Raw genomic sequence first — 23,086 nt, 5'->3', positions numbered from 1 at the left:
CCCACCTTGGGGATTCTCTCTCAGTGGATGAGACCAGAGAATCACTGGATGGGGGTAAATCTCAGAGACTTTGGCATGAAGTAATTCCCTACTTTCCCACCTCCCCCTTCCCCTGGGGTATTTTTGGAGTCTGCTAGTAGAGGTGCCTTTCCTGGGAACCTTGAGAACAGGTAGTCACCCCCAGGTGGCAGTTGCCTTGGTTCTACTCTCTAGTATTTACAGCTGTCTGCCTTGCATTATGGTTATTTGCACACATATTTGTTTCCTTTGCTTGAGATTGGCAACCCTCTCATGCTCATCTTTGTATCCTCACAGGGCCTAGCTGAGGGTCTCTTTCGGTGTAATTAATGGATGTGGGTGCATGTATGAAATTTTTGTTTCAAGCCTGTTCAGTGGTGTTGGATTTTATAGGACTGACTTGTAAAAGTGGAGTCAATTCATTCTCTTACATACGAGATCCATATGATGAGTCCAGTCTGCTCCATAAGCAGATGAGAAAAATCCTTTGCAGAGTGGTGATGGTGTTTATCCTGTGACCAGCTAGTAGTTGGATAGACAGGCAGGATCCTGCACTCAAACTCAAGACTAGTACCTTATCTTCCATGCTGTTACACCCTTACCCATCCCACCTCTGCAAGTCCTTTAACAAACTCATCTAGATATGATTTCACATCCTGGAATACTCTAGAGCCTGCCTTCCCCCATTAACATAACCCTTAGGGAAAACTAGCTTTCCTTTGCTATTCTAATAACAATTGCCTAATAATATTCTAAACATTATTAAAGGTGTTCTCAAGCAGATGCAGGGGGCAGTTTATCTGTGATGAACACAATTTAATTTCAGTGTTCAATTAGGAGCACTGTTGGTTTATTTCCTTAGGAATAGCAACCCTGTCGGGTTTCGCATTTATGAGGGACCTGCTCCATGTCAAACAGAAGAATGTTTCCCTGTCATTTTTGTCACTACTCTTGGTGGGTGGAAATGCAGTTGGCACTTTAAAAAGTGAGACGCTGCTTGGTGCTTGACCTATGATTCAGAAAAGGCCTTCTTCTTTCTCTGGGTTTTGTTCAGTGTGCTTACACATTTTTGGAGCAACAAGTGGAATTTTTATCTAAAGTGTGTGTGTTTCCTCCCCTCAGAGCGCTGTTATTGGGCCTGGCTTGTAATCATAACTTGAAGAGGGTTTCTCTTGATCTCAGCAACTGTGAGGTAAGAACACCTTTAGATGATGCACTAGAATAGATAATAGCCTGAAAATTGCTCTGTCTTTTTCCTGGAAACAGTGTGATACTGTGATTCCAGACGGTATACAAGAAGCAGAATAACACACTTTATAGAAACTTCTGATGTTCTGTATATTGCGAGTTTTATCTACAAACAGCCATGGAACACCATTCAGAAAGCAGTCAAATGTGCTTTTAATGGCTTTTCTTTTTCTCCCCTTCTTCATGCCAGTTGCTTAAGTATTTTATGATGAAACTTGGAGATACCAAGCCTTAAACTAGCTTTACCATCAGAAAAGTTGTACCATACAGCCTTCCTTGCAGGGGCCAGATGTGTCCAGCCTAACTTGGATTTGGAGAGTGTAAAAGGGAAGATCTTTGTCATTAATTTTGCTTTTTAATATCTTCATTTTAAAACAGGAAAATTAAGATGCTTCTCAAAATTATAGTAACTACAAGCAGTTTCTATCAAAGTACACACAGAAGAATTGAGACTAAAAACTTCTACATTTTAGAGGGTACCTGAACTTTTTCGCTATCTTGAAACTTTTGGTTTGTGTGGAGATTAGTAAGAAAATACCCGTGTACAAACTATCCAGCCTCTTCAGAGCCTGGCTTTACCCACCATGTCAAACTTGGTGCCTTTTCTCAGGGCTGGAGGTGGGAATTTATTCATTCCTATTCTTGGGCCTTTATACCCACTCTTCTCTCTTTCTGGAACACTCCTGCCATGTCCCTCTTTTTCCCCAAGGCCTCCCTCTCTTTGAGGATCTAGTTCAGGTCCTGTCTCCTCTGTACCTGCATCAGATTCCTACTGTTTGATCTGAGTTTGGCCATGACTAGCTATGCAATCTGGGTGATTACTTGGTAGCATTACATCTCAATTTCTGCATCTGTGAAAAGGAAACAACATTAGTGCCTCTCCTGGTAGGTTGTTATGAGGTTTAAAAGAGCTCTTCTTTGAAATGTGATGCTTAGAACGTCCAGTACCTATAAAGGTTGTTCCCTATTGTTGCTTACCTGTCTGTACATTTCTTCCCTGACTGCTTCAGCACTTTGTGGTCTTATTTTTTTCTAATTGTCTAGTACTTAATGACGGTAACATGCATTTGGACACTGAACCACGTGTAGTGCGTTGCACAATTATTAAATTGGCTCCTGTATGCTTTCCTATCTGGGTTGTGACTTTATGGAAGGCAGTATTTGTGTCTTACTTTGCTTTGTGTTTCCTTTAGCCACTAACAAAATGCTGAGCACTAAGCCAACACTAAATATTGAAGATTTATGCTTTACCTCTCTGAAAATTCTAGAAACTGACAGGTCTGAAATCAACCATATAAATTGTTAGTGCAGGAATTTTTATTAATTTTGAGCTGGGGTGAAGGCCAACTGTGTGTGATTTATTAGTCTTTTTGTTTGTTGGGGGGAGTGGGGGAAAGGGAAAATCCTAAAAACCTAACCTGGCGTTGTGAAATTTTCATGTGCAAATTAATGCTCTTTCATTTATAAAGACAGACCGTAAAACAGAAACTAGCTCTGGTAATATGAATTATTTGTTTACCAGCACTTAATATTAAGGGCATGCCGATAATAAAAATTCCTTATGAGGGAAGGCATAAGACGAATGAGGATAGAAAGGGTTATTCTATTAAAAAAGCAAGTTGGTATAACCTTGATTGCTCTGTTAGATTAAAATACTGAATTAGCAATAACCCATATGCTTTACTATCCTGACTAAAGATCATGATTGCTACCAATATAACATCATTCATTTAATTCTGTAATCAAAACTGGAATGGACATAAGTGATCATCTGATTCTCATGCTTATTGATGAGGAAACTGAGGTCTAAAGAAGCTGAAATAATCCAGCTCACTAATGGCAGAGTCATAATCAAAGTATGCTCTCCTGATTGTTGTTAATACTAATAATTAGAATATTATACAATTAGACATTTTCTTCTCAAATAAGTTGATAGGTACCATATGCCCAGAGAACACTGTGTTAGATTGTCACACAGCTTCTTTTTAAAACTCCTTTGTGATCCTATTCAGAATAACTTTCAGAGACAGTTATATTTGGTGAACCATATAAAACTGACATTTTTGTAGGTCAAAAATGGCAGACAACTATGGAGAACAGTATGGAGGTTCCTTAAAAAACTAAATATAGAACTACCATATGACCCAGCAATCCCACTACTGGGCATATACCCTGTGAAAACCATAATTCAAAAAGAGTCATGTACCAAAATGTTCATTGCAGCTCTATTTACTATAGCCAGGACATGGAAGCAACCTAAGTGTCCATCGACAGATGAATGGATAAAGAAGATGTGGCACATATATACAATGGAATATTACTCAGCCATAAAAAGAAACGAAATTGAGTTATTTGTAATGAGGTGGATGGACCTAGAGTCTGTCATAGAGAGTGAAGTAAGTCAGAAAGAGAAAAACAAATACCACATGCTTACTCATATATATGGAATCTAAAAAAAAAAAAAAGGTTCTGAGGAATCTAGGGGCAGGACAGGAATAAAGATTCAGACGCAGAGAATGGACTTGAGGACATGGGGAGGGGGAAGGGTAAGCTGGGACGAAGTGAGAGAGTGGCATGGACATATATACACTACCAAATGTAAAATAGATAGCTAATGGGAAGCAGCCACAGAGCACAGGGAGATCAGCTCAGTGCTTTGTGACCACCTAGAAGGTTGGGATAGGGAGGATGGGAGGGAGCCGTAAGAGGGAGGAGATATGGAGATATATGTATATGTATAGCTGATTCACTTTGTTACAAAGCAGAAACACCCTATTGTAAAGCAATTATACTCCAATAAAGAGGTTAAAAAAATATTTTACACAAATGGAAGAAAAAAATGACAGACTATTGGCAGTTTCATATGGATCCATCAAATGGCTAGTAGACTTTTTCCTTTATAATTTTTCTTAATAAAGCAGGAATCCAGATCACATTCTGATGGTAGGATTGACCATTATTGTGATGATAATTCCAACTTCATTTTGGCCATTCATTTATGAATTATATGATAAAATGATACTGCTGAGATGGGGACCCCTTAATACTACCTTAGTGCCATGTTGTTCCACCGTCTTACAGCTTGAATCACAGTACTGGTGACCACGTTTATAAAGTCACACATTGTATTGCTGCTCATAAAAATTAATGAAACACAAAATTATTTTTGTAAATTAAGGTGTCTTGTGACATTTTTCTTCTTAAAGCTAGATGTCCAAATTTAACTAGGTTTCACTTTGCTCATCTCCATGATACAGTAAACCTCTTTCCTATAAAGGTACTAGAAGTTACAATATTTTCTGTTTAGAATGCTTGGCACTTAGAGTATTAACTACTACTCCTTAAATCATTCATTGCTTCAGAATTTATGTAATGCTCTTGGAAAAAAGCTTTCACTAACTTGGAAGTTTAAAATTATGCATACGTGAATTTTTTCTGTTCATTCTCTATTTAGCCACAGTAGACACAGTCTTCTTTACTCTTATCATGCCAGTCAAAACCATGGAAGAATTCATCACTTAATGATGAATAAAAAGAAACTGATGATCAGATAAATGCCTCCACCTGTGGTGGGTTGGGGGGGAAAGAAGCTTCACCCTGATGCCATAAACATCTCGGGAAGTCATTTCTACAGGGGTGGCTTACTCAAGGTGAGGGACTGACAGACCTAAAAGGTCAAATGTCTGTTGTATAATACTGGGGAGTTTGAGATGTGGCCACTGTATGAGTTCAGTGCCCCCTACAGATACCTCTAAGTACAATAGTCTACCCAAACCATGGAAGCAAAGAATAAATGTGAAATACCTTGAAATTTTTTTTCGTATTTATAAATAGATCACTTATTTTATTATAAAACAGCTGCTCTCCACTGATTAACTTTAAAATTAGGTTTATATGGGTGTCATAGAAAGTAAACGACCATCATCTAAAATCGTGGTTGAGTTTATTTGGAGGAGAGAGACTGTAACCTTGAAACAGGAATTAAAAGTGTCTAGACAGGAAACTTAGAATAACTTTCCTTAAGCAAATGATTTTGTTTTCACCATTTACTGATTCCTTTACTCTTCACGTTTACCTTTCTTGGTGCGTTATCTTTCAGTACTGCCCTGAGAGAGGCATTTCACATTCATCAGTTTGAATGAGAGAGATTTACACTTCATGCTATTAAAAAAAAAAGTGTCATGCAGATAATTATAAATTATGGAGTTGCTTTCCTACAACACAAACATCCTTGATAATTAGAAACTTCAATCCAAAATTTGGGGCTGTAATCTTTTGCTCTGTGAGGGCTCAGCTAGTCAGTACTAAAATTAACCTCTCATTTACAGATAACTTCTCTACTTAGAGAAAAAACTTACCTGTTTCACATTAATTATGTTATCATTTCATTTTCTTGGTCTTTTAGTACCAGAAAAGTTTTCTTTGAGAAGAATAAGAAAGTGACTCAGAGTAGTCATGGAAGGCAAGAGAGTGTCATAGCAAACAAAGGGTGGGCACTTTGGAATCCAAAAGGTTCCCTTCTTTCAGCCCTCATTTTTCACCTGTGGAATGGGGATTATACAGTCATCCCTCAGTATCTGCTGCGGATGGGTTCGGGGAGCTCCCACAGATATCAAAATGCACAGATGCTCAAGTCCCCCATGTAAAATAGTGGAGTACAGTAAATACAGTTGGCTTCCATATCTGCAGGTTTTGCATCTGCTTATTCAACCAACCTAGGACTGAAATTTTGCAGAGGGCCGACTGTAATAGTTTGCTGAGATAGTATTTGGCACTATGCCAAGCCTAGGGTAACTATCTTTATTAAACCATTAAAAAAAAATCACCTTCAAAGCTGTTTTAAATCTCTCAAGAATAATTAGTCTCATCAATTTATAGGCACACCTGGTTTTGGACACAAAACAGCATTACGCTCTACGGGCAGGCTCTGAATGGCCTGTGGCTGATCCCAACTCACTCTCAAAGCGTTAAGGACTTAGCATCTGTGCAGATAAATGTGTGTGTTCCCTTGTCCTCAAGGTTAGTTCCAAAACAAGAGTTTCAAAACTCTTTTATATATGGTGATAGTGATGTTGACATTCATATGCATTCTCCCCATGTACCCCTCTGCCTGAAAGGAGGCAATGGGTGTATGCATCCTGTCTTGTGTTTAAAAATCTTATTACTTCATAGTCATACTTCAAGGGAAGAATAAGTCAGTGCTGGGACTGAATTCTGCAAGCTTAATCTCCTTCCAAGTGAGAGAGGAAAATATCTGATACTTCAGAGAAGACGTAAAGGCTAGCCATAAGTGAGAATTTGTTGCAGTCTGGATGTGGGAGTTGGTTCTTTTAAGGAGAAATTTTCCTGCACGTTATGCCATATTCATTGCAATGTGCTTTGATGATGAGTAGAAAAAAGAGCATCAGATATTAAAATTTGTAACAAGTAGGACATTGCAGCAAGTCACTAGTAACTTTTCAGACAGTTCATTCAATTTGATAGTCATTCAGCCAGCTTTGAGGTGAGAAGGCGGGTTTGCTTGTGTGTGTTGAGCATATCATCATTGCTGTACCCCTTGCTATCACTTTCCTATTAGACTGGGTGTGGAATGCAAAATGGAAAATGTTTCACCACAGGATGGACATAAGCAATATAATGCATGCAGCTATTTGGAAATGCAAGTATTTCCATTCTCTTGGAAATGACAGTATATATACAGTTGACCCTTGAACAGCACGGGTTTGAACTGCATGGGTCCACTTACATGTGGATTTTTTTCACTAAATACCTCCTATAGTACTACATCGTGGTTGGCTGAATCTGCATGTGGGGAAGGAACCACGGATACCGAGGGCCAACTGTAAAGTTATACTTGGATTTCTGATTGTGTGGAGGGTTGCCCCCCCCCCCCCGCAACTCCCCTCACCCCAGAGTTGTTCAAGGGTCAATTGTATTATATATCTTTCTTGGGTTCTCAATTACCTTTTGGCATCAAACCCTGCTAGCGAGGATATGTTGAACTGGATCACGTCAAACCATTTTCTGTTCTTGGAGAATCTTACAGTATTCACAGTTTCATGTGAGAAAATTTGCCAGGATAGAAATTATTTTTTCATTAAAAATGGAACCCCTATAGAGGACAAGTGATAAATAGGGAGGTTATTTTATATTTAAACCTGTAATATTTGCCACCTCTTTTTAAATGGCAAGTGCTCTTGAGGAAGGAAAATGAATTATTAAAAGTTCTCTAGATTTTAGTTTCCTTGTTTCTGTACCCATTATGGATGTTTTTGTATTAGATAGAACTATTCACTTAGAACTATGGGTAACAGCTGAAATATTCCACCTTCCTTGAGTGAGACCACACTTCTCTCTTGAAAGAAATGTGATTTTATTTTTAACATTTCAAAAAAGTATTGAGTGATTCAGTCACATTTACTCCTCTTTGATCTTGCTTTCTTTTTAAATAATGCTAGTGTGGGATGCAAATGAGGGTAATTTAAAAACAGTTTTACATGCATACATAGCCTCTAATTATGCAGATTTATTTAAAAGGATTTTCATTTACAGTAATGGAAAAGCTTTTACTGTTTTGGGAAAGCCTTAAGCTTTGGGGAAATTTTAGGCATCTAATAACCTGTGAGTTCAATCGAATGTTCTTGTGACTGAAGGTCAGTTATTTTCTTATTTAAGTTTTGGATTTTTGTTTTGGGAGTTTCTTTTAGTTGAAGTGTTTTTTCTGACTCTGCTTTTTTACATTGTGTGTTGATAGAGACGTCTACTTCTCTGTTCTTATTCTGCTTACTTAACATTTTTTGTTTTTTCTCCTTGGGCTTTCCTTAGCTTGGCCATTGTGTAAGTACTTTATGAATCAATAAATTAGGGTATGTTGACATTTTTTAGTATTGGAAAATGTTAGTATTATGCTACAAGTATCAGTCAGGAGTATTTGTAAAGTAAACAGAAATGAGCACTGAAATCTCACCTTTATTTTCCAATTTTGCAAATGGAATATTTTTACTATACATTATAATAAGAATAGAGATTTTGTTGTGGAAATTTGACTTCTCAACAGAGAAATTACTAACAGCAAATAATGAAATTGTAAAAACTTATGTTTGTCTTCTCAAAAACATAATTTTTTTCATGCTCTGAAAATCAAATTATGTTCCTTGGAAGTGTTTGCCTAAATTATTTCCTGCTTTAATGTTGACATAGTCTACATATAACATTCACTTCTTCAAATATTAACAAACTGTGACCTGGAACAGTGTTTCTCAAATCTATTTGTGAAGAATCTGGTTGTTGTTTTTTAATTTACAACCAATCATAAACCAGTACTTTTGCAAAAATATAATAAAAATGGCCATAGCTCCACACACTGGATTCGTAGCCCTGCAGCTGTGGAGTTGGTTGGCCTTGGTTTCCCTGAAGTGTGTAGACCAGCCTCCTGGGGAGGTCTGCCTCTATGTGACACTCCCCGTCAGAGTTCACATCAGGCACGTAACCGTGACCTGCTGTTACCTGAAAAAGTAGAAAGGACTGAATTTAAACACTCCATCTGAAATACTCCTGAATAAAGCAATTCCAAAGATCTGTGCAAAATTCTGCTTAACATGTAAGCAGCCAGGGAAATTGGCAGGGTTTGGTCCAGAGTACTGCAGACATATTTCATCTAAAATAGTGAAATAAGGGTTCTTTAAATTTTTACGTCAAAACTTGAACAAGTAGAAAGTGTTATCAATTTGGTATAGAAGTTTTACATAAATTTTAATTTTCTTAAGTGAATAGAGAAACTACCATGTTCCTTGGCACATAGTAGGTTCCCAATAAATGAATTTCTTTTCTCTTAATAGATCGTAAGTTTACTGAACAAAGGGCCACAGCTTGGGAAACTGCATCCTGCACAGTGTTTTACACGTAGTAGGAACTCAGATAGTTGCTGAACAGAAAACAAAAATACTCTGGCCTCTGTAAAATATGCTTTTGGTTTTATGGGAAAAGATGAAAAGGGTTTTATAGGTCTTTACTGTCTCCTTTGGTTGTTTTGCTGGTACATGGTGGAGAGTTATACCTTGAAATCTGTAGTAATCAAATAAAATAATAGCAGTTTCTAATGTATAAAAGGGATTTGTTAGCTTTCCAAAAGTCAGAAATGAAGAAAATTCTTGTGGGTTGACGGAGACCATCTTGGCAATGGTGACGCGGGGTGGCCTCTGTCTTCTGTTTCTTTTTCTAATGATTTTCAGACTTACGTGAGATGGGAAACCATATAATGACTAGTGATTAGCTCTTTACATTGATGATAGCTTTTTTGGAGTTGATAAGTTTTCACTTTTTCCTTTGGTGCTAAGTTTGAGATTCTATCTCCTATTTTTCATTTTTTTGGCTTTACCCCTCCAGTGACCACTTTTCCTGTTTGGTTTGTGTTTCTCTAGCTGAGATCTGGAGGTGCGCAGGTATTAGAAGGCTGCATCGCCGAAATCCACAACATCACGAGCCTAGACATCTCCGATAATGGTAAGTCAGAAATCAGAGAAGAAAAGACACAGAAATGTTATTTGAAGCAAGTTGGGAAAGGGAAAATAATCTTCTAGTTCAATCTAGATGATACCTTAATAAAATTGTTATTTCACTTCTTGACTAGAGGACCTTTTAATTTAACAGAGTTTATTTATGGAATAATTCTGTGCCAAAGTCTTACTAAGATTTTTCTATGGCCAAAAATGAAAAGTCTATGCAGTAAAACAATTCAGACCAAAAAAAAAAAAAAAAAGTTGTCATCAATACATTGATAAAGATCTGAGTCCAACCTTTTGCATGCTTAGTGGTAATAAAATTGAGGTCTTGTTTATTTATTCAGAAACTTGTTTCATTAGCTTTATTTCTACTGGTTATAGTAGCATGTGCATATGAACTTGCATAGACAAGAATGCAGTATGAATTTGCATAGACAACTTTAACTGCAGTTACCCCCCAGTGAACAGTATGTCAGAATCTTCTTTCACAAAGGGATGGGGAGAGATGAAATTTTCTGCTGTCATGCCTCCCCATTCCTTGTTGACTTTATTTAGCCACTGATTGCATAAGAGATTTAGATAAGTCTTTGTGGAGAATGAGTTTATCCCTGGAAAAAAGATTAGCATCTCAGGACAGTAAAGAAAATCATCTACTACCTTGCACCTTTGTTTAATTTTGCTGCACCTGAGAATTATCCACATGTGTGTTGATTCTCCATTTACTCTGATTCTTTCCAGGTTTAGAATCTGACCTATCTACCTTAATAGTGTGGCTCAGTAAAAACAGATCCATACAACACCTGGCGTTAGGCAAAAATTTTAATAATATGAAATCCAAGTAAGAGTTTTGCATTTTTTTTATATGACAATGATGAAAATAACCAGCCTCCTGAAAGCTTTTGATTTGATTCCACTGTCCACATCTTTAAAATCTCTTTAGAAATCTGACACCTGTGTTGGACAACTTAGTACAGATGATTCAAGATGAAGAATCAGTGAGTATTATTTTTAACACTCTTGCCTAAAATCTGCCGTTTGTTGCTGTTCTTACTAATTATGTCTGCTGGGTTAATGCAGATATGCTTTCAGATAATTTTATCTCTGTATACATTTTCTATTGTTATTGTTTTTAAGTGCAATAAATATTTATGCTTTAGTACAGTTTTAGGGTGTACTCAAAATTTACCTACTCTTCACTTTATTCAGCTTATCACTAGTTAAAGGAAGATTGTAACTAATAGATGAAAAGAGGTATACGTTGACTCCTAAGCCCATCTTTTAATAAGCCTTACTACTTCCTAGCTTCAGCTAATACACTAATCTGCAAGTGTGAATTTTTGCTCTCTAGTAGACTTTATGACCTTCTATCATGCTGAGAAACATCATGTTGCTAATTTGAATTTCATCTAGTAATTATGCAGAATTACAAGAGACTAAGAAAGTTGTCCCCCATCTTAAATTGTGTCTAGAGCTCTAATAATCCTTCTTATATTTTTATTCCCTTTAGTTGTTCCTGGCTAAGACTCAGTTCAGGGTAAAGAAATTTAATTGCAAATAGTATCCTATTTGGCTGCCCTTAGAAATGCATTAGGATAAAGGAAGATATTTTATGGACAAAGTGAGAAGCGCTCTACCATTAATTTCTTTCTTTGAAACCTGGTGCATCACATCTTATAGTTTACTGATGCTCTTTAAATTTTGTCCCTTTCCTATCTTAGTCCCATTCAGCCACCAAAGAGCTTTTATGGTTCCTAAAATCCAAATCAATTTGTATAATGAAGATTCATATTATTCATGTTTGGTGATAGCTACTTTTGTAGGTCATAAGAGTGATTTCCTGTATTAATCATGTGAGATATGTCACAGTTAAAAAAAGTATCATTTTGGGACTTCCCTGGTGGTCCAGTGGTTAAGACATTGCCTTCCAGTGCAGGGGGTGCAGGTTCAGTCCCTGGTGGGGGAACTAAGATCCCACATGCCTCACGGCCAAAAAACCAAAACATAAAACAGAAGCAATGTTGTAACATATTCAATAGAGACTTTAAAAATGGTCCACATCAAAAAAAAATCTTAAAAAAAAAGTATCATTTCCCATTTTGAATTCATTTAGGGTTATAGCAAATTCTACTATAGCTATAAGCTAAATTTTTGGAGAAAGCCATGCGGTCAGGAGAGATGGAGACTGGTACTTTTCCTTGCTTACCCTTGCCCACATCTCTTTGTGGAGCTCTGACATGGAGGGCAGGAGAAAATTCTGTTGTCCTGCCTCTTCATTGTGTGGATATAATTTCCAACCTGTGGACTAGAAATGAAACTCATTATTATTTAATGAATTCAGACATTTCTCTTTGTCCTCATTTGCTAATAAACCCCATAGTTTGTTACTCTTATACTGGGTTATTAAAGTTAGAGGCATAATTAGAATGTAATTTACACTTTTCAGAATTCATGCAGTTTGTTTTACATATTTAATTTGACTTTATACCACCCTGCTGTATTTGAGAGTTTGATTTTCTAGTATTGGCCCAGTTTTAAAAGGTTGGGGAAGCCAGTATTGCAGAATCATATTTAATAATCATTCCCAAATATTTGTTCCTTAGCACATATTTCAGGAAAATTTATATGTTATGAAAAATATATTTCTTAATTTCATGTTTTGCTTATTACACGAGGGTCTTCAAACTCTGTTCCTATAATTTTCAAAGTCTCTTACTCAAAGATAATCTTGATATTTAAAGTACACCTAAAAACATATTCGCAGATGGTAAAGTTTGCTACAAAAATGTGAACTCTGTTATAAATTTGAAAAGTTGCTGCTAATAATGTACAGTGAAAAGCCTTTTATGTTCATGTCACAGAAAAGAAGGTGGCTTTTTCAATAAGTAATTACATTCTTTTTATTTTATTTCTACTTCTGAATCAGTAATGTGCAAAACTATTTAAAATGATGAGGAGTTCAGTCTTGTGACTATAAAAATTCCACCCATAACTGGCACCACTGGGCTCATTTTTTGGTTTTATTTTTTTTTAAGGTTTCTACATATGAAAAGTAAACTCTTTGTTTTTTGCATTCTGACCTTGTGTCTGTAGAGCTTATTCTTAGACAGCGTGTGGAATACTTTATTCTCCCTATCGGGAGAATATTGCACAATATGTTCACTTGGACAACCTAGACGCACGGGCTCCCGTGTCGCCTTCAACTGTAGACAGTGGTTGTCAGCCTGCTGCTCCCAGAGTCGAGGGACGGTAACATTGAGGGGCCAAGGTGACAGGGACTCTTGTTCTGAAGTATTAAATACAAACCTGTGTTGTGAACAATACAACAATACAACAGTATGTGTTTGTCCTGGGAGTCCCTGTAGCAAGGAGACAGATTGTCAGATTAGGCGTGTTCAGCTATGAACAGGAATAGTAAGATTTCAAATAGTAATGTTACCTGGAAATGCAGTAAATCAAGAAGGGATGACCTTATAAATATGCATGCAATTGCGGCTGTTCTGTTCGCATTAATGGCTCTGCCTATTACTTTTAAGTGTTAACTGGGGTGTATTAGGGTTTGAATATAGTACTGGAACTGGTGCTCTCCAGCTTGGAGACTTGGCAGTTTTCCGGTATTAGGAAGACGCCGTAATGTGTCATTTTTGTAGGCGTTGAATAGAGCTTATTGAAATGATGGGAGATGCGATTACAGCTTTTTATTAAAGCAGCATTGCTTATGTTTTCATTTAAAACATGAAGTTTCCTGAGTCTGAAGCATTTTTCGTTTAGTTTTTTTTCTATCTACTGGAACTTAGACTCTTAAGAAAATTGAAGCTCCCTCCCTAAACCTGCCTGAGTCTAAGATTATGCAGGCTTTTGGGCTGAGGTTTTAATTGACTTAGCACTTACTATGCCGTTTAACCTTAAAAAATTTGCTTCTAATTTATATAATATTACCTTTTGATTTTACCATAGATGTATTACGTTTAGAAAACATGGTCAAATTTGGACAATAAGGACAATCACTCGGGAAAACGAGAACCAAATGCATAATGCCAGTTTGTGGACATATGAGTCTTGAAACTGTCAACACTCTCATTCTGCCTCTTGAGCCTTTTGGCATATGTGCCTGGAACAGGTGTTCTATTAGAAGTCCATGTTCAGTGGTTAAATGGACACGAATACACCCCACAATTTGTGCGGGGGTCCTACAGACCACCTAGGCACATCTCAAGAGCCCCAGTCCCACGGGCCACCATGGAACCTGGTCATAGATGATCCTAGAAGCTGCTTCCAGCATCCATGTCCCTGTAATGTCCAAACTGCTTATGGAGTTAGCATATACAATTGTTGAATATGGCTGGGCCAGTGTAGACCACCGCAGGCAACCCAGAAGACATCCAAATCCCCCGCAGAAGTCTTAGTTCTGACTTTTAGAGCAACCTTGGCTTAAGTCCTGGAATTCTCGCACCACCTCATTAATTCATTTATGGCTGTAGTCAGGGATCGAAATTTAAATACCCACAGGGCTAGGAAGGTGATATAAACAAGTGCGAGCTGGGTGTAAGTAGGGAGCCCATTCTTTTTTTTTTTTTTTTTTTTTTTTTTTGTCAGATACTGTGTAGGCCAAACAAAACATGCCTCCAGGCAGAGGGCTTTCAGTCTCTGGTTTAAATAGACAGTGAGTGGATTGGCTTGGGTTCACCACACGGCTTTCAGTAATGAAAAGGTCACACACATTTGACTTTTTTTTAAAAACTGTAAGTGTGTCTTTTGATTGGATCTTATAAGACAAAGCTAAGAGTGAGGATCAAAAAGATCTAGGATAAGCCAATAAGGGCAATGTTGTGTAGGAGTTGAAAACACAAAATCTGTAACCAGTCTGTCCGGTTCCTGTTCAGCTACTTTCTGTGTGACCTTGGTTGAATCACTTAACCTTTTTGTTTCTTACTTGAGAAGTAGGGATAACAATACCTAATATAATAATATCTAAGTATTGGGTTACTGGGAGGATTAAATGAGTAAATATATGTAAAAAGCTTAAGTAGTGGTTAAGTGTTCAATAAATGTCAGTTATTACTGATCTTGGCTGGGTTTTATTTTGCATTTACTACTTCTAGTAATTTAGTACTAGTATTCCTCTACTAGTATTTTAAGACATCCTTTTACCTTGCATAGAAATAAAATGGGTCAAGGGATAGTGTTGCCGTACTGAAGCGCAGACGTTTCTGTGTAGTATTTTATTTCTTTCTTCCCTTCCTCCACTTCAGAAGAGCTGGCATCTGCCACTCTGGGTATCTTTCCTTAGAAGAGAGGTGGCTGATATTCAGCATTAAGACACAAGCTCTTCATGTTTGACTCCAAGGGTCCAGAACCTTCAGGTCCCATTCATCAGTGTCTTTTGGCCAGAGTTTCCAAATGAGGCGCTTTGTGTTTGTGCGGTGGGTCCCTCCCGATGGTTCTCCATGAAGTGGGTCCCAGCGAGCGGCAGCAGCTCTGACAACACTGTGTGAGCGCTGCCCGGTGTTTCCTCCACAGCCTCTGCAGTCCTTGTCCCTGGCTGACTCAAAACTCAAGACCGAGGTCACCATCATCATCAATGCCCTGGGAAGCAACACCTCCCTGACCACAGTGGACATCAGTGGGAATGGCATGGGGGACATGGGGGCAAAGATGCTGGCCAAAGCGCTGCAGATCAACACCAAGCTCAGGTACGCAGGCCGGGCCCTCGGCCCCGAGGAGTGGATGCTGGCTCAAAGGAAGGTCTGGAAGAGGGTCTGACCCAGCAACCACTGGGGGGCCGGCCGTGTTCGCGTGAGGCCTGAGTTTCCCAGGCGACCAGCTGGGCAACAGAAGCGACAGCTTCAAGTCTTTTTTCGAAATATGGAGGAGGGTGTTCCCAAATTTAGACGCAGTCATTCCTTCAAACTGCTGTCTTAAAGATTTCCACCACGAGGTAAACCCGGCTGAGAACCACTGCAGTTTCCCATGTCACAGCAGCATTGGCAGCTGACGGATGTGTCGGGAAAGGCAGGGGGCAGCGGAGGAGGGGTTTGGGGGCAGAGCTGGGAAGACTGGAGGAATAACACGAGGGGCTTCCCTGTACTTGGTTGTGAGCCCAGCGTCTTATCTTCCCTTCCCACTCCTGCGACATAAAGACCTAAAACCCAAGGGATCCGTGAAGTCCGCTGGGTCAGAGGCAAGTTTGTACTGGATGCTAACTCTTCTGTTCAGTGGTTTTCATCCGTAGTGCTTCCCAAGCATGGCTTTTCTTAAGGATGAGCTATGCAGTAACCACTTCTCTTAGGGACTAGTCATCTGGTATCCGTGTTACCATCCATCGTTCAGAGAGGTCCAGTTGCTACCTAGCCCAGCAGTCTGGTGAAGGAAGAGTTAATAATTCACACTGCTCCTCAAGGGCTTTTTCTGGCTGTTTCCCTTGCTTCCCAGTGTAAGGCAGAGCCTGCACCTTCTGTCTAAACTGAAGACGAAAGCCAAAATCTGCAGCAGTTTCTTTGAAGGTCAGTGTGTACGTGAAGAAGGTCGTTGAGGTTAGGAAGAGAAAGCAATTAGAGGTTGTGAGCCTGGGAGTGTTCAGGCGAATAAAAGCCATTTCATGTGTCAGGTGAATTGACAAATCCTAAAATATTTCTGAAATATTCACATTCTGAAAGGAAAGTAATACTTTTCTTCCAAAATAGATTTTGTATTTAAAAAGTAAACCACCTCCTAGAGTAACTGAGGTTTATCAGCAGAGTGAACTCAGTTGCTGGGGTTGCTGATCATATCACGTCAGGGCAATGATGAAATGTCAGAAAATATGACCACTTTGTCCCTCTAGTTGTTTAGAATAGAAAAAAGTCTCAGTATCTGGAATTCTTTATTTTGGACATGAGACTGTTTAGCCTCTTGTATAAATAGCTTCAGCCTCAGACTTGAATACTAGAGCGCTGTTTGGAGAATAAGTTGGGAGAATATCAGGGAAATCAGGTTTTAGGGCTTCCTGGCTAGCAAAGCATTAGGTGACTTAATGGTAAGTTAATGTGTGTGCCGTTGCTTTTAAGTATGGTTTTTTTCATAGTACTTGAGCAGAGAATGGCTTTGGAATCTAATGTTGGGGGAAATGCTCATCCTTGCTTTGTTTGAAACAAAGCTGAACATTATTCCTTGCTCATTGTACTAAAATACCTAGACAGTGTTGGCTATAAGAGATTTATCGGCAATGGGAGAATCATCTCCTCCATTCTTAAGTATCTGATCATTTATGTGATTTGGTTTCCAAACAGGACTGTTATATGGGACAAGAACAACATTACTGCCCAAGGCTTTCAAGATATAGCTGTTGCTATGGAAAAGTAAGTTTTACTTAGGACTTCTTTCTAGAAAAATAGAAAAGAACCAATGGTGTTTGTGTCTCTGTGGGGTAATACAAGTAGCAATAGATTGGGAATCAGAAGATCTGGGTCTGATTAGCCTCCTGCTAACCAGCCCTGGGACCTGGGAAGACGTTGACTTTCCTCTGGTGTGAGTGTCTTCATCTATAAAATGAGAGCAGAGATGCTTATTCCGCAGAACACACAAGGTCATGGTTGCAGGGGGGTGGGGTGGAGGGTGCTACACAGCGGTCACCTTGCTTCTTTCTCCTTGTGGTTTTAAATCTCCTTCCACTGGATCTGACTTTTTTTGCCCAGGATGACAACTCTGAATCCAGTGGTGAGAAGAAAGCTGAGGTCCAGAAAATAAAAATGAAATTGATGAAATGGCAAGGCCAGGGCTCGCTGGTCTCATTTCTGTAAAAGGCTTTTTTTTATTACCTTCGTAACTAAAGTCTGCAACGATTATTTATTGTCAAATTTACTTTCCCAGTAAACTAAATGAGGAAAGAAGAATACAAACGTGGCTGAAAAAAATGCTAGATATCTGGTTCTTTCTGAGCTTTTCAATCCTCATATTGATTCTAATGGTAGAAATGATCAAAGCAGATTTATAGCATTAAAAACGAGAGGTTACAAAATGTAGGAGGGAAATTAGGGGCCAGTAGCATAGAAGTTGGGCCTCGTAGGAGGGGGAGGGGGTGCTCATTATTTTGTGTTTTCCTCCATGCACGGCCCCTCAGGTGGAGCTGTCATGCCCAACATGGTGACCTGGATAGAAGCCTAGACCTGGAATTAGGAGCCCTCCATTCAGTCCCCAGCTCTGTCGCCAAGAAGCCTATGATCTTGAGCCTATGATCATTTCACCTCGTTGATGAATTTTTCTTTTATAAAGTGAGAAATCACAGTAAATTAGCTCTAAGTGGCTTCGGTTCTAAATCCCGTGGTTCTCCTTTAGCCGGGAAGTCAAAGTTGCTGCCACCACTGGCCATCACTAAACATGGATAAGGCAGCTTATACCATCAGTCGTCATGGCCACCTCTCCCGGGAGCCTTCTGTGACTGCAGAACCTCCTGTAATTACACCTATTGCACACAAAACCTTTGAATGGAAACATATACTTACAGATTGCTGCATTTGGGTGCTAACCGCACAGCTGCCACTCTAATGATGTTGCAGACTGCCAGCCCAGGCAGGTCTTTGTGAGAAGCCAAGAGGATGCGGCCCCAACACTCCACATTTCCAGATTGAAAGTAGAGCTCCCTGATCACAGTCTGTTACGTACTCTGTGCTACAAGATGCCAATGGTGTGAAATCGCATTTGGTTTAAATAAACCACGCTGGTCTGAAGCATGATGAAAAGTGGGTGAGGGAAAAGAAAATCTTCAAGGCTGCAAAAAGAGACGTATTATCTCTTAGTTTCAGTTGGCTGGTTCCTCTTAAGTCAAACAAAAGCAATTTTGCTCAAACAAAGCTAAGGTAAAAAGTAAAGTTATAGAAACAACAGCCTTGTCTTTGCTGATTATTTTACTTTAAGCCATCTTGTCAGATGGACTGGATGAAGAACAGTTTTGTTTTGTTTTTCCCATTAGGTAACCATCCAGATTGGCTGCTTTTATTAAGATGACTGTTTATTTTCTTTATTATTTCTTCATTATTAGTGCCTATTTTAGGAATTAGTTGTTAATTTATTCTTCCAGTAGAAGCCATCTGACTATCCGTAAGAGTCACACCATGAGTGCTGCTTGTTGTTTAGAGACCTGAAGCAAGCCAGCTGTGGGATGCCTCGGTACCAATTGCCAACACATGGCCCACAAGGTCATCCTTCCTGAGTGTCTTGTTGTAGAAACGGATGCATTTTGGTTGGGAGAGAGGAGGCATCTCCAGGTCTAGAGTTTGTGGTAGGGGAGCAGGTGTGAGTGTTCATCCAGACACATAGCACTTCGTAGCAAGTTCAGGAACACAGGCCAGAGTGCGGATTTAGAGTTCTCACGCAAAAATGACTCACCCTTGCATTCTTGTGTCTAATCAGCCAGGCAACAGCCGTGTGAGTTATTAAATAGACCCAGAGTTCCACAGTTGCTTTACCTGGTGTCTAGAGCCTGGGGCACTCAGGCTGATTTGGGTGCCAACTGCCAGGACCTGCAGAGGTCAGGGTGTTGAGCCAGCAGGAAGGTTTTCTAAAGACAGTCACTGGTCTTGGACTTGGTTATTTAAAGGAGCCCAGAGCCTGAACAGACTGTTTTTGTGGATGCTCACATCCTTGGCTTGGCGAGCAAATGTTTTGGTTCTATTTTGGGTTTTTCCTCTACTGTTCTGGGTCTGTCTGTCACGTTGTCACTGTGGTAATCAAGTTACCTTCAGATCTCTTGGTGACTAAAATCCAAGTAGCAAATTGATGCTGGACTTTTTTCCTAGCCTTTCTCTCAGGCCATCTCTCCGGTTCCAATTTGAAAATCCTGTCCTTACTGTAATTGAAAACTGAAAGCAAAACAACACAACCAGATTCCTTCAAGTTGTGTAGGTTTTGTGGACAGCGTGAATCGACGAGGTCACTTGTGGTGTTGCGCAGGTGGTAGGATAGAAGGCTGACCTACAGTCGAGGGGCCTAAGATGGTCCGGTAGTTTAGAATTTTCTAAGACACTCTGGCAGCTCTCTTTTCGGATTTTAAAAGAGAGTCCTGAATTAAGATAATAGGAAGTTATTTTCAAATAAACATACCATTTTCTCCTTTTTCTAGGAACTACACGTTGAGATTTATGCCAATTCCTATGTATGATGCTTCTCAAGCCTTAAAAACAAACCCTGAAAAAACAGAAGAGGCTCTGCAGAAGGTATTGAAGGATCAGTAACTTAATTATAATAAATTCACATTCAAGTGGAATTGTGTGAATAATACATTCTGAACATATGAACAGTGCTTTGTATTTTACAAAGCTTTTTTCACATTAGCTTGTATTCTTATGATCATGACTGGCGTAATGCATGACTGGGGGAGGAATAAAATAAAGACTAAAACTTGTCATGAAATTGAAGTGGAGTAAAATAACATTCTTACAGCATCAACATGCCAGACTTAGGCATTGATAACTCCCTCTTCATCCATTGGAGAATGTGTACAAGTGAATGACAGCTAGTACAACCTTCATCCCCTTCATCCTCAACAGCTAGAGCCTTCCCTTCCTTCTTCATCGAGAAATTTAGGGCATTACTGAGATCTCGCTTTACCACCTTTGTCTATAAATGTGTCTGAATCCACACCCATGCCCACCTTCTTTCTGGCAACCCCAGAGGATGATGGGTACCTTCCCCTTCAAAGCCCAGCCATCTTCAGTGCCTTTGACGCCAACATCTCTGCCCTGTGCTGGAAACTTGCCCTGTGAGTCATTCCCTCACTCTTTCATATCTTCATCCTTCTCATTCTATGGTTATGGCTACCTTTCTCTCCACTTTTAGATGTGCTCAAATATTTCCTATCTGAGGAAGCCTACTCTACCTTTATTATGGTGTTATTTGGGAAATCTTCTAAATCTTTCTTCCCTCTTTGTTGTTTCATCTGGTGGTACCACCCTCTGTCCAATCTCCTAAGCTTGACTTTTTTCCCTCTATATCTTCTGTAGCCAATCAGTCACCAGGTTTACTGATTATAGTGCATAAATCTCTTCATTAACTCTCCTTCCCTCTATTCCTATAACAGATGCCTTTATTCAAACCTCATCCTCTCTCACCAGGATGATTACATCCTCTTGTCTGTTTTCCATGCTGCAATCAAAAATAGCCATCTTCCTTCATGATGAAGTTGATCAGACTAAAACGTTCAATCCATTCCTCCTGGTGGCTTTTAGGATAAAGCCTAATCTCCTTAACTTATCATGAATTTCTGCCCAGGATCTGCCTCCTATTCACCACCAATTTCATCTCTTAACCAACCCTTAGTCTTTGTTTTGCTCTACCTCAGGGAGCTTGTTAGAAATGCAAATTCTTGGGCCTCAGAAACAGGGGTGGGACTTAGCCATCTGTGTTTTTCTGAGTTGTCTGATGACTGTAACGTTTGAACATCACTGCCCGAATCTAGATGATACTCGTGCTTTCCCCACTACTGTGCATATCTGTTGAGATTGAAATCAAGGGTCAGTTCATCCAGGAAGACTTCTCGGAGTCCCTTTTCCCTGCTAGGTAGGTGGTCTTCTCAGAATTTCCTGTGAGTCTCTCTGTCACTGGCCTTGTGACATTGTTTTAAGTTACCTGCCTCTTAATGCAAATTCTTGGGCCTCAGAAACAGGGGTGGGACTTAGCCATCTGTGTTTTTCTGAGTTGTCTGATGACTGTAACGTTTGAACATCACTGCCCGAATCTAGATGATACTCGTGCTTTCCCCACTACTGTGCATATCTGTTGAGATTGAAATCAAGGGTCAGTTCATCCAGGAAGACTTCTCGGAGTCCCTTTTCCCTGCTAGGTAGGTGGTCTTCTCAGAATTTCCTATGATTCTCTCTGTCACTGGCCTTGTGACATTGTTTTAAGTTACCTGCCTCTTTTTTTTTTTTTTTTTCTCCCAGCGACTGTGAGCTCTTTGAAGGCAGAGCGTATATTTTTCATCTTGTTTTATTCTCAGAAGCTAGTGCAGTACCTGGCATGCATGCTTGGCTGTTCTTTAGACATTCAATGAATTAAAGAGAGTAAGGTTGGAAGTGGAGGGGAGAGGAAGCTGTGGTGTAGCAAAAGAAACCATCTAAGGTTTGGATTCAGAAGATCTGACTAAATCACACTCATCCCAGCATTGTAAGTTCAGTATGTATTTAATTTTTCTGAACTTTAGTTTCTCCATCTACATAAAAAATAAAGCTACACAATAACTGTATTTAGCTGACACTTAGCATATAGTTTATACTGGGTGCCTGACACTATTTTAAATGATTTACATAAATTAACATCTGTTATCTTTAAAATAAACCCATGAGGTAGGTTCTATTATATGCTCATTTTACAGATAAGAAAACTGAAGGACAGAGTGATTAAGTAATTTGCCTAAGGTGTCCATGAGGATCAAATGAGGTGGTATTGTGAAAAGCAGTTTGCAGATGGTAAAGCAATATACAAATGTTCGATATCTTTACACTTTCCTAAAGGATATTAGTCAGCTTATAACAAAAGACATATTCTACAGAAACAAGGTTTCTGGTTTCAGATTAGACATGTAAAGAGTTTGGAAGTCATCATTCCCATCCTCACAACAAGAAAAAAAAAAGCTTAACAAACAGAAAATCAGTGACTTTTCTTAGGTCTGCCAGAGAATTGAGGTTACAAGGCAAACTGTCACCCTGGAAACTGGAGAGATGGTGATACAGAGAATCACAGAGAATCACAGCTGAGATCAGCTTACCAGGGGCAGAAGCTAATGGAGCTGGTAACTCAGAGGAATGCTTGAACAGTAATTGATGAATTGCTGGAGGCTTAGTGTGGACTAGTTTAAGAGCTTAAAAAAAAAAAAAAAAAAGCTAAATACTCCTAGGAGCTTAGTCTTAAGGAAGCCCTGACCTTTGCATGGGTTTTAGTGACAAGAACCTAAGTTATCACAGTGAAGATTGGAGGAGGATAATTCACTCATGTTTCTGGCAGGGGGAAGGGAAAAAGTAACCATTTTGAAATAAACTCAGTATGCTGTTCTCCATAACAAAGGCCTACCCTGAAGAGAAACTCTTCTACCAGAGCTTTATCTGACCTAGTAGAAGACAGTTAGACCACTGCAGCCCCTTCCAGCCTGCCTGTTTCACATAAGGGAGGAAAAAAAAAAAGGCCAGGAAACACTTCTGAAGGTCACTGTCCAGGGACTCAGGCCTGGTTTAAAAAAAAAAAAAAAGCCTAAATTTAATCATAAGATTATAGAATGCTTCCCCTCCCTATTATACTTACATCACATATCAATTATAATAACACTGAATTACAACCAAGCAAAGCTGTAAGAC

General features: G+C 39.2%; 1 protein-coding gene across 1 annotated transcript in view; it reads left to right on the top strand.

The window, feature by feature from the left end:
• The window catches only part of CARMIL1 (capping protein regulator and myosin 1 linker 1), a 333,351-nt gene that overhangs the window by 211,337 nt on the left and 98,928 nt on the right, over positions 1–23,086 (top strand). Inside the window, exons 17-23 of the mRNA XM_028479533.2 lie at positions 1,141–1,210; positions 9,687–9,768; positions 10,506–10,605; positions 10,708–10,762; positions 15,285–15,457; positions 17,033–17,101; positions 19,861–19,954. Of these exons, the coding sequence (XP_028335334.1) occupies positions 1,141–1,210; positions 9,687–9,768; positions 10,506–10,605; positions 10,708–10,762; positions 15,285–15,457; positions 17,033–17,101; positions 19,861–19,954 (643 nt within the window). The remainder of the gene's footprint in view (positions 1–1,140; positions 1,211–9,686; positions 9,769–10,505; positions 10,606–10,707; positions 10,763–15,284; positions 15,458–17,032; positions 17,102–19,860; positions 19,955–23,086) is intronic.

This window comes from Physeter macrocephalus, chromosome 18 (genome assembly GCF_002837175.3).
Source record: "Physeter macrocephalus isolate SW-GA chromosome 18, ASM283717v5, whole genome shotgun sequence".
In the NCBI taxonomy this organism is placed as follows: Eukaryota; Metazoa; Chordata; class Mammalia; order Artiodactyla; family Physeteridae; genus Physeter; species Physeter macrocephalus.
The sequence above is the reverse complement of the archived record's forward strand: the minus strand, read 5'-3'. Positions and strand labels throughout refer to the sequence as shown.